At 41.4% G+C, this 16,777-nt stretch overlaps 1 protein-coding gene across 5 annotated transcripts in view; it reads right to left on the bottom strand.

The window, feature by feature from the left end:
• The window catches only part of LOC126203328 (lysine-specific histone demethylase 1A), a 100,386-nt gene that overhangs the window by 6,676 nt on the left and 76,933 nt on the right, over positions 1–16,777 (bottom strand). For all 5 annotated transcript variants that reach the window (XM_049937599.1, XM_049937598.1, XM_049937597.1 and 2 more), the window contains exon 10: positions 5,156–5,410. In XM_049937599.1, coding sequence (XP_049793556.1) covers positions 5,156–5,410 — 255 coding nt within the window. The remainder of the gene's footprint in view (positions 1–5,155; positions 5,411–16,777) is intronic.

Below are 16,777 nucleotides of genomic sequence, written 5' to 3'. Positions count from 1 at the left end.
GCAACGGTTTGCCGAGTGATGTGTGGGCGAGCATTGTCATGGAGAATGTGTACGTCCTTGCTCAACATTCCTCTTCCCTAGTTCTGATTTGTCCATTTGAGTTTTTTCAGAGTCTCACAGTACCTGTCAGCATTAATTGTGGTCCCAGCGATTCAGATCCGACGACGAGGTGAAAGAAGAGGTTCATAAGTTTCTGAACAGCATGGAGGCGAGCTGGTATGGGTATACGAAAACTGCCACAGTGTCTACAAAAATGCATCGACAGAAATGGTGATTATGTCGAAAAATAGCTAAATGTTCAAGCAGTAAACTGATGTAAACCATTGTAGAAATAAACAGGTCTATGTACTTATAAAAAAAATAGGAGACCTTACTTTTGGGATTACCCTCGTAAAATGTAAGAGGAATGAAAGTACTAACACAAAGCTATCAAGAGCAGACAGCTAACAACTTAACCAGAGGAGATAAGAGGAAGATTGAAAGAGTACTTCGCCAAACTACTGAAAACGAAAAATAGTGATGAAAAGAGAATAACAACCAAACAAGGGGGACCTGGTTATGGATATGTTAGAAGTCAAACTAACAGGTAAAAGAATGAAAACACTAAAGACACTAGGATAGATGAAAGTGTGGAAATGATAAAGCTGGCTGGACCTACTGGGCTATAACGGTTATATAGATTGCTTGTGTGCACATGGACACAGAATTGTGTGCCTGAAGAAGAGGGACACATAATAATAATTCCAGCAGACACGAATGGAGGTAGAAAAAAAGTATGTGATAACTATAAAGGGATCACATTCATATAACAAGTAGCAAAAATAATGGAGAGGTTTGTGAAAAGAAGATTGAAGGAAAAAGTAGGTCGGTTGTAAGAGGAGCAGTATGGCTTTTGCCGTGGTGGATCAACACTGGACTCAATCTTTAATATGAGACAGTTGATGACATTTCTTGATTTAGTAAAGATATATGACATTGTTCCCAGAGAAAAGGTATGCAAATCCTGGAGCGAAAGGAAGTTTGGAAATAAATAACTGAAGTTGTTCAAGCAACTGATGCTCCAATTGCTGCTGCAGATGCAGTACGATGCATCAGAGCCGTAAGCTAAACATGATATGTGACCATCTGGAGTCCAGTCTTCTTGCTGTGTCCAGATCCAAGTTAGGAAAAGTGATTGGTTTAGGAACATTATAGGGCTGCGATAAGGAAGTGTTGGGTCACCATTATCATATATAATGGTATGGATGAATTCATCAAAGAGACAGGAGAATCTTGTAGAGGAAGGGAGATAAAGTTATTGCTATTTGTGACAATATTGAGTTGCAGGGAACTAACAGTAAAGGATGCCCAACAACAACAACAGTAACTACTGAAGATGGAGAAGAGAACGTACAAATTAATAGTTAAGGAGAATGCAAGGATGTAGGTAGAAATTAGCAAAAGGCAGCAACAGAGCAATGCATTTTATCAGTGTATGAGGCACTTAGCCTGGGGAAGGGAGGTGCCAATGATGTGTAGAGAAGTGCTATACACGACATATTTTAACCCATATTGGCATATGCATTAGAGACCTCGACAATGGAATCTGAATCACTGTCCGGCACCAAAACAGTCTCATCGGCATTTGGGGGTGGTGTTACACCACTGGACACACAATTTTTTGAAGGCCTTCAGAAAATAATCTAAGGAGTTTAGGCCTAGAGATGCATGCTGTCTCACCCACTATCTGAATGGGTTTCATTTCAGTTAAAATGTACATACAGTAAAACACCACTTTTGTACATTTGAAGGGTCTTCAAAGAAATGATGTAAAATGTGGAGAAATGTAAAATGTGAGAAATAAATTTTTAAGTGATAAAAGTTACATATAGGATCCCCCCTTGCATTTCCATAGTTTATTTATTATGTGTGCACATAATAGGTGTCAAAGTACTTGTTAGAGACCGATTTATTATTTGGTAAAGGATATCTGAATTTTGTTTTATGTTTACCCACTGGCATAACTGTCTAGGAAGGAGAAATGTTCGACTTAATTTCATTCAGCATAATCGTTGTTTTTGGAAAGCCTGCAATTTAGTTATTCATTATTTAAATAATGAGACACCACGTCAGTTACATTTTCTTTCATGCTTAGCATGATGCTTTTCAAGAATTTATTCTCAATGTCAAGCACAAATATTTACGTCAGTATTTTGAGTGATTTTTGCTTATGTGCTGTTTTGTGTCTCTAACAATCTAGTTGTCTTCTTGAGGCTATAAGGTACTGTGCCCCCCCCCCCCCCCCCACACACACACACACACACACACACACAGAGAGAGAGAGAGAGAGAGAGAGAGAGAGAGAGAGAGAGACCATCACTCACATTTTTTGTATATGAAATATCACAAAAAATACTTACATAAATATTTGCACTTGACAACGAGAATAAATTCTTGAAACACGTTTTGCAAAGCATGAAAAAATACTTAACTGGTACAGTGTTTCATTGTTTAAACCGGAAACATTTGAGCAATGCAAAGGTGTCAACTACCATGAGACGCGGCCAAAGAATAAAATATGCTTTTGAAATGATGTGTCATGATCACAAGAATCACAAAGTTGTACATGTGCTGTAGGAGTTGAAAGCTGTTGTGATTGGTCATTATTTGAATGAGCATAAGTTACCCTCATGAGCCACCATGCCAAGTAGAGGTTGGCAGCTGAGGGAAATAAAGCACGAATTCCTCAGATTTTTATCAGTTCACCTTGTGTCAAGAAACTTATCTGCATAACATTTGTAAACATTACCCAACACTACACCTACATTATTTAACGTTTATTATGTCAATTTGCTTTTGATGAACAATGTTTCATAAAGCATAAATCACGGGAAATTTATTAATATGTTAATGGAAAATTGGGTGCAAATTAACATTGTGAACACAGGAAATTTGACAGGACCAATAAAAAAAGGTTGTAAATGGCATAAAAACATTAATTCCAGAAATATAGAAGCTGCCAGCAATTGCCCGCGAAAGGCAAAGGTCCCGAGTTCGAGTCTCGGTCCGGCACACAGTGTTAATCTGCCAGGAAGTTTCATATCAGTGCACACTCCGCTGCAGAGTGAAAATCTCATTCTGGAAACATCCCCCAGGCTGTGGCTAAGCCATGACTCCACAATATCCTTTGTTTCAGGAATGCTAGCTCTGCAAGGTTTGCAGGAGAGCTTCTGTAAAGTTTGGAAGGTAGGAGATGAGGTACTGGCAGAAGTAAAGCTGTGAGGACGGGGCGTGAGTCGTGCTTGGGTAGCTCAGTTGGTAGAGCACTTGCCCGCGAAAGGCAAAGGTCCTGAGTTCGAGTCTTGGTCCGGCACACAGTTTTAATCTGCCAGGAAGTTTCAATATAGAAGCTGTGTTGTACCGATATCTTTTGAGCAATATGACGGCACATGTACTTGTTGTTGAGTTTTGCTCTTTTGCAAATTAAGTGGCAGCTCTTAACAAAAATTTTAGTTTCATGAGCTAAAAAACAGTTAATATAAGTGGGAACCTATCTTATTTATCAGATCATTGTTGTCTTCATTTCCCTTTATCCAGCATTTATGGTACTTCTCCATTTTACCCTGTCTTTCCCCCATCCTTCTTCTATAACTTTTATTCCATTTCTGATTCCCTCTTCTTATACTGATCTTGAGAGAGTTAATCCATCTTGCTCTTGGTCACCCTCTTGCCCTCAAACTTGGCCTCCATCATTCTTTTTCGTATTGAGTATTGATATGGAGAACAGATCAGAGATACTCAGCCTACTTACTCCAGTCACAGCTTGCTCTCGTGTAAGACACTGTTGCAGTCACAAGTGTCCACTGACGCAAGTGTTTCTGCAAATACCGCACCCTGACATTTGCCACCCGTCTTGCTAGTTTGCTGAAGCCTTAGTTATGTGCCTTTGCTCAGTAGTGTTTGATCTTGCTTGTTTTTGATTTTAATTGCTCCCTGGGCTGTTTGTGTATGCTTACCAGGACTTTGCTATGATCTGGACTTCGTTTCTGGCTAGCTGTTGACTTGAGGAACTCTGCCATCACTGGCCTCAGGAACCACCTCTTTGTTGCACCAGACTCTTCATTACCACCAGCGTGAGTGATCATAACTTGTACTCTACTTATGAAGAGTAGGAGAGAATAACTGCAGCACATCTATACACTTCAATGGCTATGGAAATCAGTGACCTGTTTCAGTGGATCAGCAATGAGGTGCTGAAGTTTGCTAGTCAGAAAGAACTGTATCACAGACATTTTACACAATACCTGTAACATGCGGTCTTGTGTCTTAAACTTATGTCACAAACATCAATTTCTCCATCCGTTCTATTTACTTAAGAAGACTTCTCCTGTATATGGTCCTGGCCATCCATTTTTTAAATTCCACTTGTCTTCTATGGGATGCAATATGGCTTCTAGGGGAAGATGGACGTAGGAAGATGTGTTAGCAGTGGCCTCATGAAAGGTATTAACCCAGCATTAATAAATGAAAACCACTGTAGTGTCCTAAAGACTATCATTCATGATATCCAGCAGCTGCTTGGTGCTATCAACAAAGCCTCTTCTATCTCCACGCAGGCACACACACTGACCTGAAATATATGCCGTCAGTGTTGGGTTTGGTTGCCATCCATGTTGTTTTTCCAAAGTGTCACAGGCTGGAGGAGAGGTGTCACCAACATTCAGTGATATTCATGACAGGGAATCCAGATGGAGACTACATCTCACTGAGTGCTGGCAGTTAGCAGAAGTGGATGCGCAGAGCAGTTTAAAAGTTGGCTGCCTTTCACTCACTGTACACATACTATAATATTCACCTTCCCCCATCATCAGTCCTTTTGTGATTGTAAGAATGGTCTACCCCCTCCCTTCCTTTTCTGGGATAGACAAATACTTGAAACAACCACACACCTGCCGGGTTATTAACTTGATTGCCAAATTATGGGTGATTGAACTGTCAATAAATATACACTGACAGAAAAAAAATCGCATCAACCAGAAGGAGTTATGCGACACAAATGAAAGTAGTACGCACATTTCTACACCTGAAAGATAATATCTATTCTTAGTCTAGAAAACTCCATGACAATAGTCACACAAGGGTGGCTAGCAAATCAATATTTAAAAGAATTACTTACTGTTTCCTTTGGTTGTGGAACTGAATTGTTTCCAAAGATACCCTTCAGAACTGCTATACAGCGTCCCACAATGACGTCATCACTAACATTTTCCATTATAGCAGCTGCTTCCCCAGCTACTAAGGCAAGTAGTACTGGTGCTCGGTATAAGTTCCAAAAGAGAAACAGTTCACCTCGTGATGCTGTTGTACTTCCCACATGTCCAAACAGATGGGTACTTGGGTCCCAAAAAATTCGATCAAAGCACAGTACCACCTGCAAAAATGTGGCAATAAATAAACAATAAAATTATTTAAAAAATTCAAAGCAGTAACACAATATGAGCAATAAAAACACAAAGATATGAAGTAATAAGATTTTATTCATAATTTGTGTAATAAAGCTCATTTCACACAACTATTTTCAACACTGCAGCAATTAAATCAACTGTGATACTTCAAATGTGTGGAGTGCATCTAAGCTTTTTCTTGAATCAGGTGAAAACTACTCCACATCTGTGTTGTAGGGGGTGGGTGGGACAACTTGCACACTTTCCTGTAAAGAATCGAAGTTCAAGATCTGAGTAACAACCACTGCATTGTGGTACCTGACCACTACTCATTGCCCTCCTTTCCTCATAACATTATCTTCCATCAGTATGTTCCATTATTCTGTTAGTTTTTGCTGATATTTGTCAAGCACAGGTGAAACTTGAAACACAATGAAGCTACAAGCAATAACCTCATAACTATGACTTTATGCAAATGACCTATCCGACACATCGAAAGAGACACAATAATATCAATTTGGCAAGTGCGTGTCTTCTTCTTCCTGTTACATAGCTCCTTGACAAAAAGCAAGATGTATTTTCAGAATCAATATTTCACTCTTCAGTAGTGTGTGCGCTGTTCTGAAACTTTCTGGCACATTAAAACTGTCATGCAGGCAAGATCTGAGTTTTGAGTTCTGGTTTAACAAGCATTTTAACCTGTCGGGAAGTTCCAAGGTGTATTTCCTCCATTATTTTATTTCTTTATTTTACAAGATTTCTTAGATCCACATACCTACATAGGATACATATTTCTCAAAATCTGACTGGAGTCAATACAAATGAAATGCTGGACATCTGATATATTATAAACAGCACTCTTCTAATACATTGCTGAGAGGGCAAGAACATGTTTCCCATAAAAAAAATCAATCCATAGGACTTGAAAAAGAAATGATTTATATCAGATTTTCTTTTATTTTAAGGTATCGCAATTCAAACTGAATCAAAGTCTACGATTGAACACAGGTTGATGAATGGGAAAAATCATTTTATAGGTATAAGAAATTGCAGTTCTAGTAACATGGTTACACTGTCTAATGGTTGTTTTCCACTCTTGGTATTCAACACACCTTATACTACATTTCTACAATAGTTCGCTAAGCAGAAAATTGATCAGATCAAATAATGCAGGAATCAGTTTGAATATACATGTAAACTAAGATAGTGTTTATTACAAAAGAATGATTCCTTGACTGCAAAATTAGTGTGCATTTGTATTCTCCAACTTCATTTTTCAGTTGTTGAAACTAAGGATGTTCTGTTCATCTGCACTAGGTATTCTGAGTCTCATAATTCTTGCTACATTCTGTATAGTGTTTGCTGATTTTCTGTGTTGCGTACTGTGTTCTATGTTGACGAAAATGACCATGAAAGTCAGGCACTAATAAACAAAAAGAGAAAGGTGCACCAGGTTGGGCAGAGCAATCCTAAGTCAATTATCAAGAAAGAGAATATGGAGAAGCAAAGGCGGAAGTGCAGAGGAAAACTCGTGCTCTGAAAAACAAATGGTCGACTATGATATCTCAAGAAATGCAACACCTAGCAGAAACTAACACCACTCAAACTTTCTTCAGCATGGCAAAAACCATATATGGTCCATGTCTAAACCTATTTAAATCTAGGGAAGGCTCTACTCTCCTGGACAGTAATTCCAATAACAATGGTGGAACTACCATTCCCGCAAACTCTTGAACGAAGATCCACAGATCAAAGAAACAACATCTTCCACAATACTGTAAAAACCCTCATACCCTTTGATGAAGTTCCTTCTCTACAAGAAGTTGAGAAAGCTATTAGGCAACTTAAAAACAACAAAGCCACTGGATCAGTTGAATCCCTGCTGAATATTTCAGGGAAGATGGACGAATCCTCACTGGACGAACATTAATTCTCATTGTCAAAACATGGAGCACTGATAGTTACTACCTTCAAAAAAGTGGATAGAACTGGCAGTGTTAACTACTGTGGACTATCCCTCCTGTATGCTGCTGGAAAAATACATGATCAAATTCTATCCAACTGCCTGATACCTCTCATTGAAGACTGTGTGTCTGAAAGACTGTGGATTTCAATCTAATCACTCTTCTAATACAGATATGATTTCCTGTGCTAGACAAATGCAGGGGAAGTGCAAAGAACAACATTCTCTGCAGATGTAATTCATAGATCTTGCAAAGCCCTTCAACTCAATCAAAAGAGATGCCTTGCAGACAACATTAGCCAAAGCAGGCTGTCCTGTGAAGTACATTAACACTGTTAGACTGCTGCATAACAACATGAGTGACATGGTTCTTGTCAACAACACCCGTGGACAGAATTTTCAAATCACAGTGAGTATGAGGCAAGGTTATGTGATAGCTCCCACTCTGTTCTCAATATTTGTTGAAACTATACTTCATCTTGGGGGGGGGGGGGGGGGGGTGTCAGAGACCAAACAAAGAAGTCATCAGTCCCTTGATCCAAGAGTGGTGCATACGTAAGCAGAGATGTCCTCCAAGAATATTTTCTGATCTAGTAGGGAGATTCATGACATAAAAAAGCAGAATGCTAAATACGTAATGAACATCTGTGGTATATTCAATAATAAAAGCGAGATGAAGGAAACAAGGAAGTAAGCAGGTGGGCACCCCTGGAGCTCTGCATGTTATGGGAAACATCCCACACCACAGCTGTCACACCCCTGATCCGTTACAATCAAGAGTGCCCACTTCTCAGCAGAGTGCGACATCTAAAACAGAAAACTGGGTGTGGAAGAAAGGAGGCAAACTAAATCTAAAAGCAATTAAAGCAACATAAAAGATGGATGAAACAGTAGCCTAGTCAAGGCTGTATGGTCAGTGAACCCCAGACCAGGAGACACCCAATCCTCAATCACCCTGCCCCCCCCCCCCCTCTCTCTCTCTCTCCAGCAATACACTGAAACCACATAACTGAGAATAAAAACCATTTTCATGGAGAAAACTGAGAAACATGTCAACCATGCACAAATCGTCCTCCAATATTAGAGGTAATGAGTCTGGAAGTCAATACTTAGCATGGGGCAGTTGCTTACCAGATGTCATGTGCACCTGCAAATCTGCACCTGGGAGCAGCAAAGTGAACAGGGAGCGAGTAAGTGGTACTCGAGCCAAATTGTCAGTCGGTTCATTTCCCAGGTACCCACATGACGTGGGATGCGCAGAAAGACAACTGAGCAGGCAACATGACGAAGGTTAGCGGGAAGATCATGAATAGCAGAGACCAAAGTGTGGCAAGAACAGCCCACTAATATGGTACATATTAAAACATTGTCAAGAGGTGCATTGTCAAGAGACTGCTAGTGGCTATCAGCTCTGCCACAATCGCACTACATGTTACCGGCAATGAATGGCGTTACATTCCAGCAGATCTGATTCACGGCTTTAGAGCTGTCATTGTAAAAGATGGTAGCACCCTGGTACTGGACTTATTAAGATACCAGAAGGTCATGGAGGCGATCGAGATTTTATGACCTTGGAAGGGATCGATCCTAATCCATAGTCTGGGCAACATCCAAGGAGGAGTGCCGAAGAAAACATGGGTGTACAGTCCAGGGGTCAAGGGAGGTAAGACGGAGATCTTGAGAGGGAAGCAAAGTGCATTCCAACTGGTACCCCCACTCGAGGGCAGGTATCTGGACAACGATATCTCTCGTATGCAAAGAGAATGGGATATGTGGGATGTTCAGGGAATTGAAGAATACTGGTTGCATAGGAGACCGAGAGTTGGTACTGTTGAATCTGAAGAAGGAAGATCCCAACTTTAGCAAAGAGATAATCTATGGAATAGTCCAAAAGGCACCACTGGCCAGACACACACCACAATGGTCGACTGGGTCTAACAGTTTTAATGCTGGAGGAGCTGCTGAGCCATAAACCTGGTAACCATAGTCCAGTTGGGGTGAAACCAGGGTCCCGGTAAATATGGAGCAAGGAAGCAGAGCTTCTGCATCCACCTGGTCTTCAGGTGACACATATCCACATTTACAAAAACATCATACTCAGCAAGCCACCTAATGGTGTGTGGCAGAGGGTACTTTCGGTACCACTATCTGATCCCTCCAACCCTGTTCCACTTGCAAATAGTGCATGGGAAGAATGATTGTCAGTAAGCCTCTGTATTGGCTCTAATTTCTCGAATTTTCTCCTCGTTGTCAATATGTGAGATGTATGTGGGGGGAAGTAATATGTTGTCACTCCTGAAAAGTGCTGTCCTGAACTTTCAATAGTAAATCTCTCCGTGATGCATGCCTCTCTTGTAACGTCTACCAGTGGAGTTTGTTTAGCATCTCGTAATGCTCTCTCGCCAGCTAAACGATCCCATGACGAAACGTGTCGCTCTTCGTTGGATCTTCTCTATCAGTCCTACCTTATAGGGATCCCAGATAGATGAACAACACTCAAGAATCGGGCAAAAAAGCGCCTTGTAAGCTACTTCTTTCGTGAATGAGTTACATTTCCTTAAGATTCTTCCAATGAACCTGAGTCCGGTGTCTGCTTTTCCCACTATCTGTTTTATATGGTCATTCCACTTAAGGCTGCTCTGGACAGTTAAGCCAAGATATTTTACGGCAGACGCTGTCTCCAGCTGTTTGTCATCAGTAGTGTAGTTGTACAGTAGTGCATTTTCCTATGCATGCGCAATATGTTACATTTATTTACGTTCAGGGTCAACTGCCAGAGTCTGCACCGTTCATCAATTCTCTGCAGATCATTCTGCATATTCTTACTATTTTCTGGCATTGCTACTTTGATATAGACAACTGCATCATCTGTGAACAGCCTTAGAGAACGCCTGACACTTTCTACTAGATCATTTATATATATTGTAAAACAGCAACTGTCCTATCACACTTCCCTGTGGTACTCCGGATATTACCTTTAATCTGTCGATTTAGTTCCATAAAGAGCGATGTGTTGAGTTCTATCTGCAAGGAAGTCTTGAATCCAATCACAGGTCTACTCTGATACTCTGTAAGGTTGTATTTTTTTCATTAAACTGCAATGTGGGACGGTGTCAAATGCCTTACTGAAATCAAGGAACATGGCATCAACCTCAGCGCCGTTGTTCACTGCGCTGTGGATCTCATGGAGGAACAGAGTGAACTGAGTTTCACAGGACCTCTGTTTGTGGAATCCAGGCTGATTATAAAGAGGAGATGTTCATTTTCCAAGAACATCATAATTTTTTAGCATAAAACATGTTCCATAATTCTACAACAGATTAACGTCAATGATATAGACCTTTCTTAAAAACGTGAATGACCTGCACTTTTTTCCAGTCATTAGGTACTTATCGTTGTTCAAGAAATCTAGGATAAATTACTGCTAGAAGGGGAGCAAGTTCTTTCGCATAATCTGTACAGAATCTTATAGGTATACCATCTGGTCCTGAAGCTTTTCCACTACTAAGCGATTGTAGCTGCTTTTGAATTCCACAGTCAGTAATCTCAATAGCTGCCGTTTTGATGTTCATACAATGATTGAAAGGAGGGACAGTGTTACAACCTTATGCAGTGAAGCAACTTTGGAAGGCTGAATTCAATAGTTCGGCCTTCTCCCTGTTATTTTCCCTTCTGGTGCCAGTGTGGTCGCTGAGAGAATGAATACATGATTTTGACCCACTTACTGATTTTACATACGACCAAAATCTCTTAGGGTTTTTATTCAGGTTAGTTGACAACGTTTTACTTTCAAAATCATTGAATGTTTCTCCCATTGCTCTCCTTACACTCATTTTCGCTACATTCAGCTTTTGTTTGTCAGCTAGGTGTTTACTTCTCTTGAATCTGAGACGAAGTGCTCTTTGTTCACATAGCACTTTTCTAACACGGTTATTAAATCATGGTGGATCTTTCCAATCCCTTAAAACCTTATTCGGAACATGCTTGTCAAGTGCATATTGAATGATGCCTTTGAATTTTTTCCATTTGTTCTTCATTCGCCACATCTTCGTTCTCATCACTGAATATTTGATGCTGACTGCTGAGGTATTCTGAAATTTGTATCCTGTCACCCTTGCTGAGCAAATATATCTTCCTACCTTTCTTAACATTCCTTGTAGGACTCATTGTCATAGATGCTATCGGAGCCTTATGATCACTGATACCTTCTTCTATGATAACTGATTCGATAAGTACAGGTCTGTTTGTTGCCAAGAGGCCTAAGATGTTACCCTCACGAGTTGGTTCTCTAACTATCTGCTCAAGACAATTATCGGACAAAACGTCCAGAACAATGCCACACGATTCCCTATTTCTGGCACCAGTTTTGATGGCATAACACTCCCAATCTATACCTGGCTAGTTGAAGTCACCCCCTATTACCTCGGCATGATCAGGAAAATTACTGAAGATATTCTGCGAGTTCTGTCTGAAGCACTCTTTTTGTTTGCGTGTGTAGTGAGAGAAGTGTTATGAAACAATGTGTGTATAGTGTGTGCAGTGACTGATAGTGAGATATGAATGTACAGTGTGGCATTACATTATTTAATAAGTTATTTGTACAAAAAGGACTGTATACCAGAAGTAAATCTAATGATTGTCTCTAACTAGAAATCTGTAAATGTATATGTATACGAATTAGCTTATTTTAAATTGGTCTAAACTTGTAAACACTTTGACATGTCCTATATCCTTGTAAAAAGAGATCTACAGATTAATAAAGCTACTGCTACTGCTACTACTGCTGCTGCTGCTACTACTACTACTACTACTACTACTACTACTACTACTAACTACAGAGCCTGACCGAGGTGGTCTATAAAAGCATTCAATCACCATTTTTGACTGTTCTTTGATACTCAATTTCACCCAGATTAATTCATATTCAGAATCCATGATAACCTCGCTAGATTTTATCGAATTTTTTACTACAATAAACACGCTGCCGCCATTGGCAACTAACCATGGGTAGCCAAGACAACCTTTTATCAATATGGAGGCCAAATAAAAACGATGGTGTTAATATGTCCAGCTGTTGGGTATCTAAGCAAGTTCTCAGTCAGGATAGTTTGTGGTACGACGGCAGAAATGCATGACCCTCATTTTTGTAGGAGAGAAATGGAAATCATGGGAGAGAGCCCACACACAGGCCCACTGTATGGCACCTGGAAGCTGGTATTCAGCAGAGGCTGCTAAATGGCAAAATTGTCAACATGCAATGCAGGGGACACCAGGGACCCAACAGAGGTCATTAGCCCATCGATGGTGATGAGGAAGACAGTTACACTCAACACACAGCCCTGATGGATGCCATTCTCTTGGTTAGGTGGGGAGCTGAATGAAGTGCCAACTCTGGCCCAGAACAACTGCTGGATTAAAACTGGTAGAGGGCCTCAAAAGTCCCAGTCATGGAGGGTAAGTAAACTGTGGTGTTGCCAAGAGGTGTCCTATGCCTTGTGCAAGTCAAACAACACTGCAATTAAGCTTTGGTATTTAAAAAAAGCCTGTCAAACTGCTGCTTCCAACAGAAGCAGATGGTCGGTTGTGGATGTCCCTCATGGAAACCACATTGATAGGGAGATAAAATGCTCCAATATTCAAGAACTGAGCATAATTTGGGGGGAACCATCCTTTCAAGCAGTTTGCAGAGTACATAGGTCAGGCTACCTGGGCAGTAACCGCTGAGAGATGTTGGGTCTTGCCTGGGTTAGAATCTGGGACATCTATGTTTTCTCGCCATTGTGAAGGGAAGGCTCTTTGAAGCAAAATACAATTGAAGATCTTGCCTTTGAGAAACATTCAGGTGTTGGTTCACCTGACAGAGAATTGAAACAGGGCCTTGAGCTGTGTCATAGGAAAAGGCAAGAGCTTGGAGTAGTCCTCAGATAGTGAAGGCTTCATTACAGGTTTCAGCTTGGTCGTAAGTGAAGCTTAAGGGTATGTCTTCAATTTGTCCCTTCCACAGTAGAAAGGTAGCCTGGTAAGAAGAGGATGCTGCTGTTGTCACAAAGTGGGTCACAAGGTGTTCTGCTATAACCGATAAATTGGTACAGTGACCATCCTGTAGGACAAGACCTAGAACAGCTGTTCATCATTGGTGGACCATAAGACCACAGAGCTTGGTCCATACCTAAGATGAAGAGGCATTCATCCCCATGGAGGAAACACAGTGCTCCCTGCTTCTTTCTCACTTGTTTGATTGGACAATGAGCCTTAGTACAAGGTTGGTCAGAAAAGAATCTTGTTTGAATCGTTGCAGGCCTCTTCAACAATCCTGAATAGCCATTGCAATGTCTTTGATCCACTATGGCACCAGCCGACAATGGGGGAGGGGGGCCTGTAGAAACAAGACTAGCGATTCCAGTGGCTTGGTTGACCATGACAGAAACGCTTTGCACAATCTCATCAATACAATCCAACAGAGGTGGCAAATGTAACAGCAGAGGCATACAAAGGCCAGATGGCTCTGTGAAGTGCCCACTGCGATAGTCGATCTGTCTGCTGGTGGCAAGGAAGCAACACGATCACCGAAAAGTGGTCACTGTCGCAAAGGTCCTTGTATGGTGACCAATATAGCGAACCTACAAGATTAGGGGAGGAGACCACTAAATCAACAGATGAAAAGGTGCCATGGGTGGCACTGAAGTGGGCAGGACAACCATTGATGAGGTGGCACAGATAATTATCTGTGAGAAGCTGGTCAATTAGAAAGCCTCTACCAGATGAAGTGGTACTCCCCCACAGGGAGTGGTGTGCATTAAACACCCTAATCAAGAGAAAAGGAAGAGAAAGCAATTGGATTAATGTGATCAGTTAAACACACATAAGTGGCCTGTCTAGAGGTAGGTAAACATTGCAAATGGTAATAAATTGCTGAGATCGTTTGCACCTGCACTGCTAGTGCCCCTAACGAGGTATGATGGGGAATCCATTCACTGACTACATCTGTAGGAACCAAAGTACATGGCCCTTGTAACCAGCGTGGCTCCGACAGAATACACGATAACCATAGACCATAGGAGAATGATCATCAGTGAAGAGTGTTTCCAAGAAGAGGAAATAAGGTGGTGTAGTTCCAGCAGGAGACAGCTGTATCCGTTACAATTCCACTGAATGATCATGTAACTGGTTAGGATTGACAGGGCCCAGGAGGACTAATCACACTGCAGAATCACTGCCTGTCTCCAGAGGGGATGGAACCACATCCACAAACATCAGCTCAGAATCTGATTGGGTGTGGGGATCTGGCACGTCCACTGATACTGGAGGACCCTTGTCCTGATTCTTCTTCTTCTTCTTCTTCTTCTTCTTCTTCTTGTTCTCCTTGTAAACCTTTGGTTGGCAAGGTTCATTCAAGGGGCTATATGTACTAAGTGTGTATACAGATGAAGAGCGGACAGTTCTGGGGCCCACAGGCCTAGACTTCTACAGCCACTGTTTGGTGTTGGGTATCCGGTCCGGGGGCTGCTGGGGAGAGGGATTCTGAGAGGGAGCCCTGTCACTGGTAGATGCCTTAGAAGGAGAATACTTTTCTGGCTGGTGCGGGAAATTGTTCCCACAGAAAGTACTGTGGGAACTACGGGACTGGGGGACAGTTGGAGATCTGGTGTGGGGAAGGTTGAGGGCAGGGGGAGGAGGAGGAGGGGGTGATGGTTGTGATGTTAGTGTAACTGATCATTATATCCATGCAGACATTCATATTTCTTCTTTGCCTCAGTATACAACAGGTGGTCAACAGATTTTTACTCCTGGAACTTCTATTCTTTCTTGAAAACTGGGCAATCTGGCGAACATAGACGATACTCCACACAACTGACACACAAAGGCGGATGATCACAAGGACTGTCTTCATGGAGTGACCCTCCACAGTTTCCACATTTTGGATCTCCCAGACAACGGGATGACATATGCCTGAAGCGTAAACATCTGAAGCACCTCATAGACGGTGGGACATATGGTTTTGAATCGCACCTGGGGGTTTTGAATCGCACCTGTACACCATGATGTTAACTTTCTCCAAGAGGACATTCCCTTCGAGGGCTAAGATAAAGATGCCTGTATCCACATGATTATCTTTCGGCTCATTTTGTACACATCTGTCAAAATGTTCACATCTCCGGTGGAGATTACTCAGCAGCTCCTCATCTGTGTGGAGTGAAGATCTCTGCAGAGGATGATTCTTTGGATAATATTCAATGTTTTATGTGGGGCAATGGTAACAGATATGTCATGTAGACAATCATATGCCTAAAGAACGATGGAGTGGGCAGCAGAGGAACTTTTAATTAATAACGAACCAGTTCATATTTTTCCCAGAGACCTAACTTCCTCAAGTTCGTCTTCAATGTTTTCAACAATAAATAATGGTTTTGTTGCAAAAAAAGTATCCCCCATCAGTCCAAGTACATATCAAGTATTCGGTGAAGTATTTCGTGTCTGGCTTGTCCCTCTTCCCACAGTGTAGCCAGGGAAGAAAACATTACGGAGTCATATGTCATAATAACCTTCCCCACCTCAAGACACTGCTGGGGCCTTGCGGTCACTAGGGAAGAGGGTTTAATTCACTTCATGTGTGAATCTTCCGAATGGGGGCTCTCCCCACCAGTGCCACCCAGCCACTGCCACCTGGCCAGTAAACCATTGTCTGGAGACCCCACACATCGGCCATAATGGACACACTCAGGCACCAAAGTGTGATCTCTGTGTTGCCAGGGGATACCAAAGTGCAGGTACTTGATGGAAAATGCCTCTCCCTTCCCCACCCGGAGAACTGGGTTGTCCCTCTTCCCACAGTGTAGCCAGGGAAGGAAATATTATGGGGTCATATTCCTCTACGTCATAATAACCTGAGAAAATTCTGGTCATATGTAAAATCGCTAAGCAGGTCTAAGGCTTCTATTTAGACTCTTGTTCACCAGTTTGGTGTGACAGTTGAAGATAGCAAAACAAAAACTGAAATTTTAAATTTCACAATTATGAAATCATTCAAACAGGAGAATTGTACAAATATACCATCATTTGACCATTGGACAGGCTCCTGCACAGACAACATAATAATAAGCATACCTGGCATATAGTACCAACTGAAAGATTTGAAAGCAAATATATCACCAGGTCCAGATGGAATCACAGTTCGATTTTTAAAAAGAGTAATTTATGGCATTAGCCCCTAAATTAATTTGATTTTATTGTGAATCTCTCACCCATTGGAAAAAAGTGCAGGTGACTCCAATATATAAGAAGGGTAAAAGGATGGACCTTCAAAATTACAGACCAATATCCCTAACTTCTGTTGCTGCAGAATCCTTGAACATATTTTGAGTCCAAATATAATGAACCTTCTTGAGATGGA

Source organism: Schistocerca nitens, chromosome 9 (assembly GCF_023898315.1).
Source record: "Schistocerca nitens isolate TAMUIC-IGC-003100 chromosome 9, iqSchNite1.1, whole genome shotgun sequence".
In the NCBI taxonomy this organism is placed as follows: domain Eukaryota; kingdom Metazoa; phylum Arthropoda; class Insecta; order Orthoptera; family Acrididae; genus Schistocerca; species Schistocerca nitens.
This window is presented reverse-complemented; position numbering and strand designations above follow the sequence as displayed.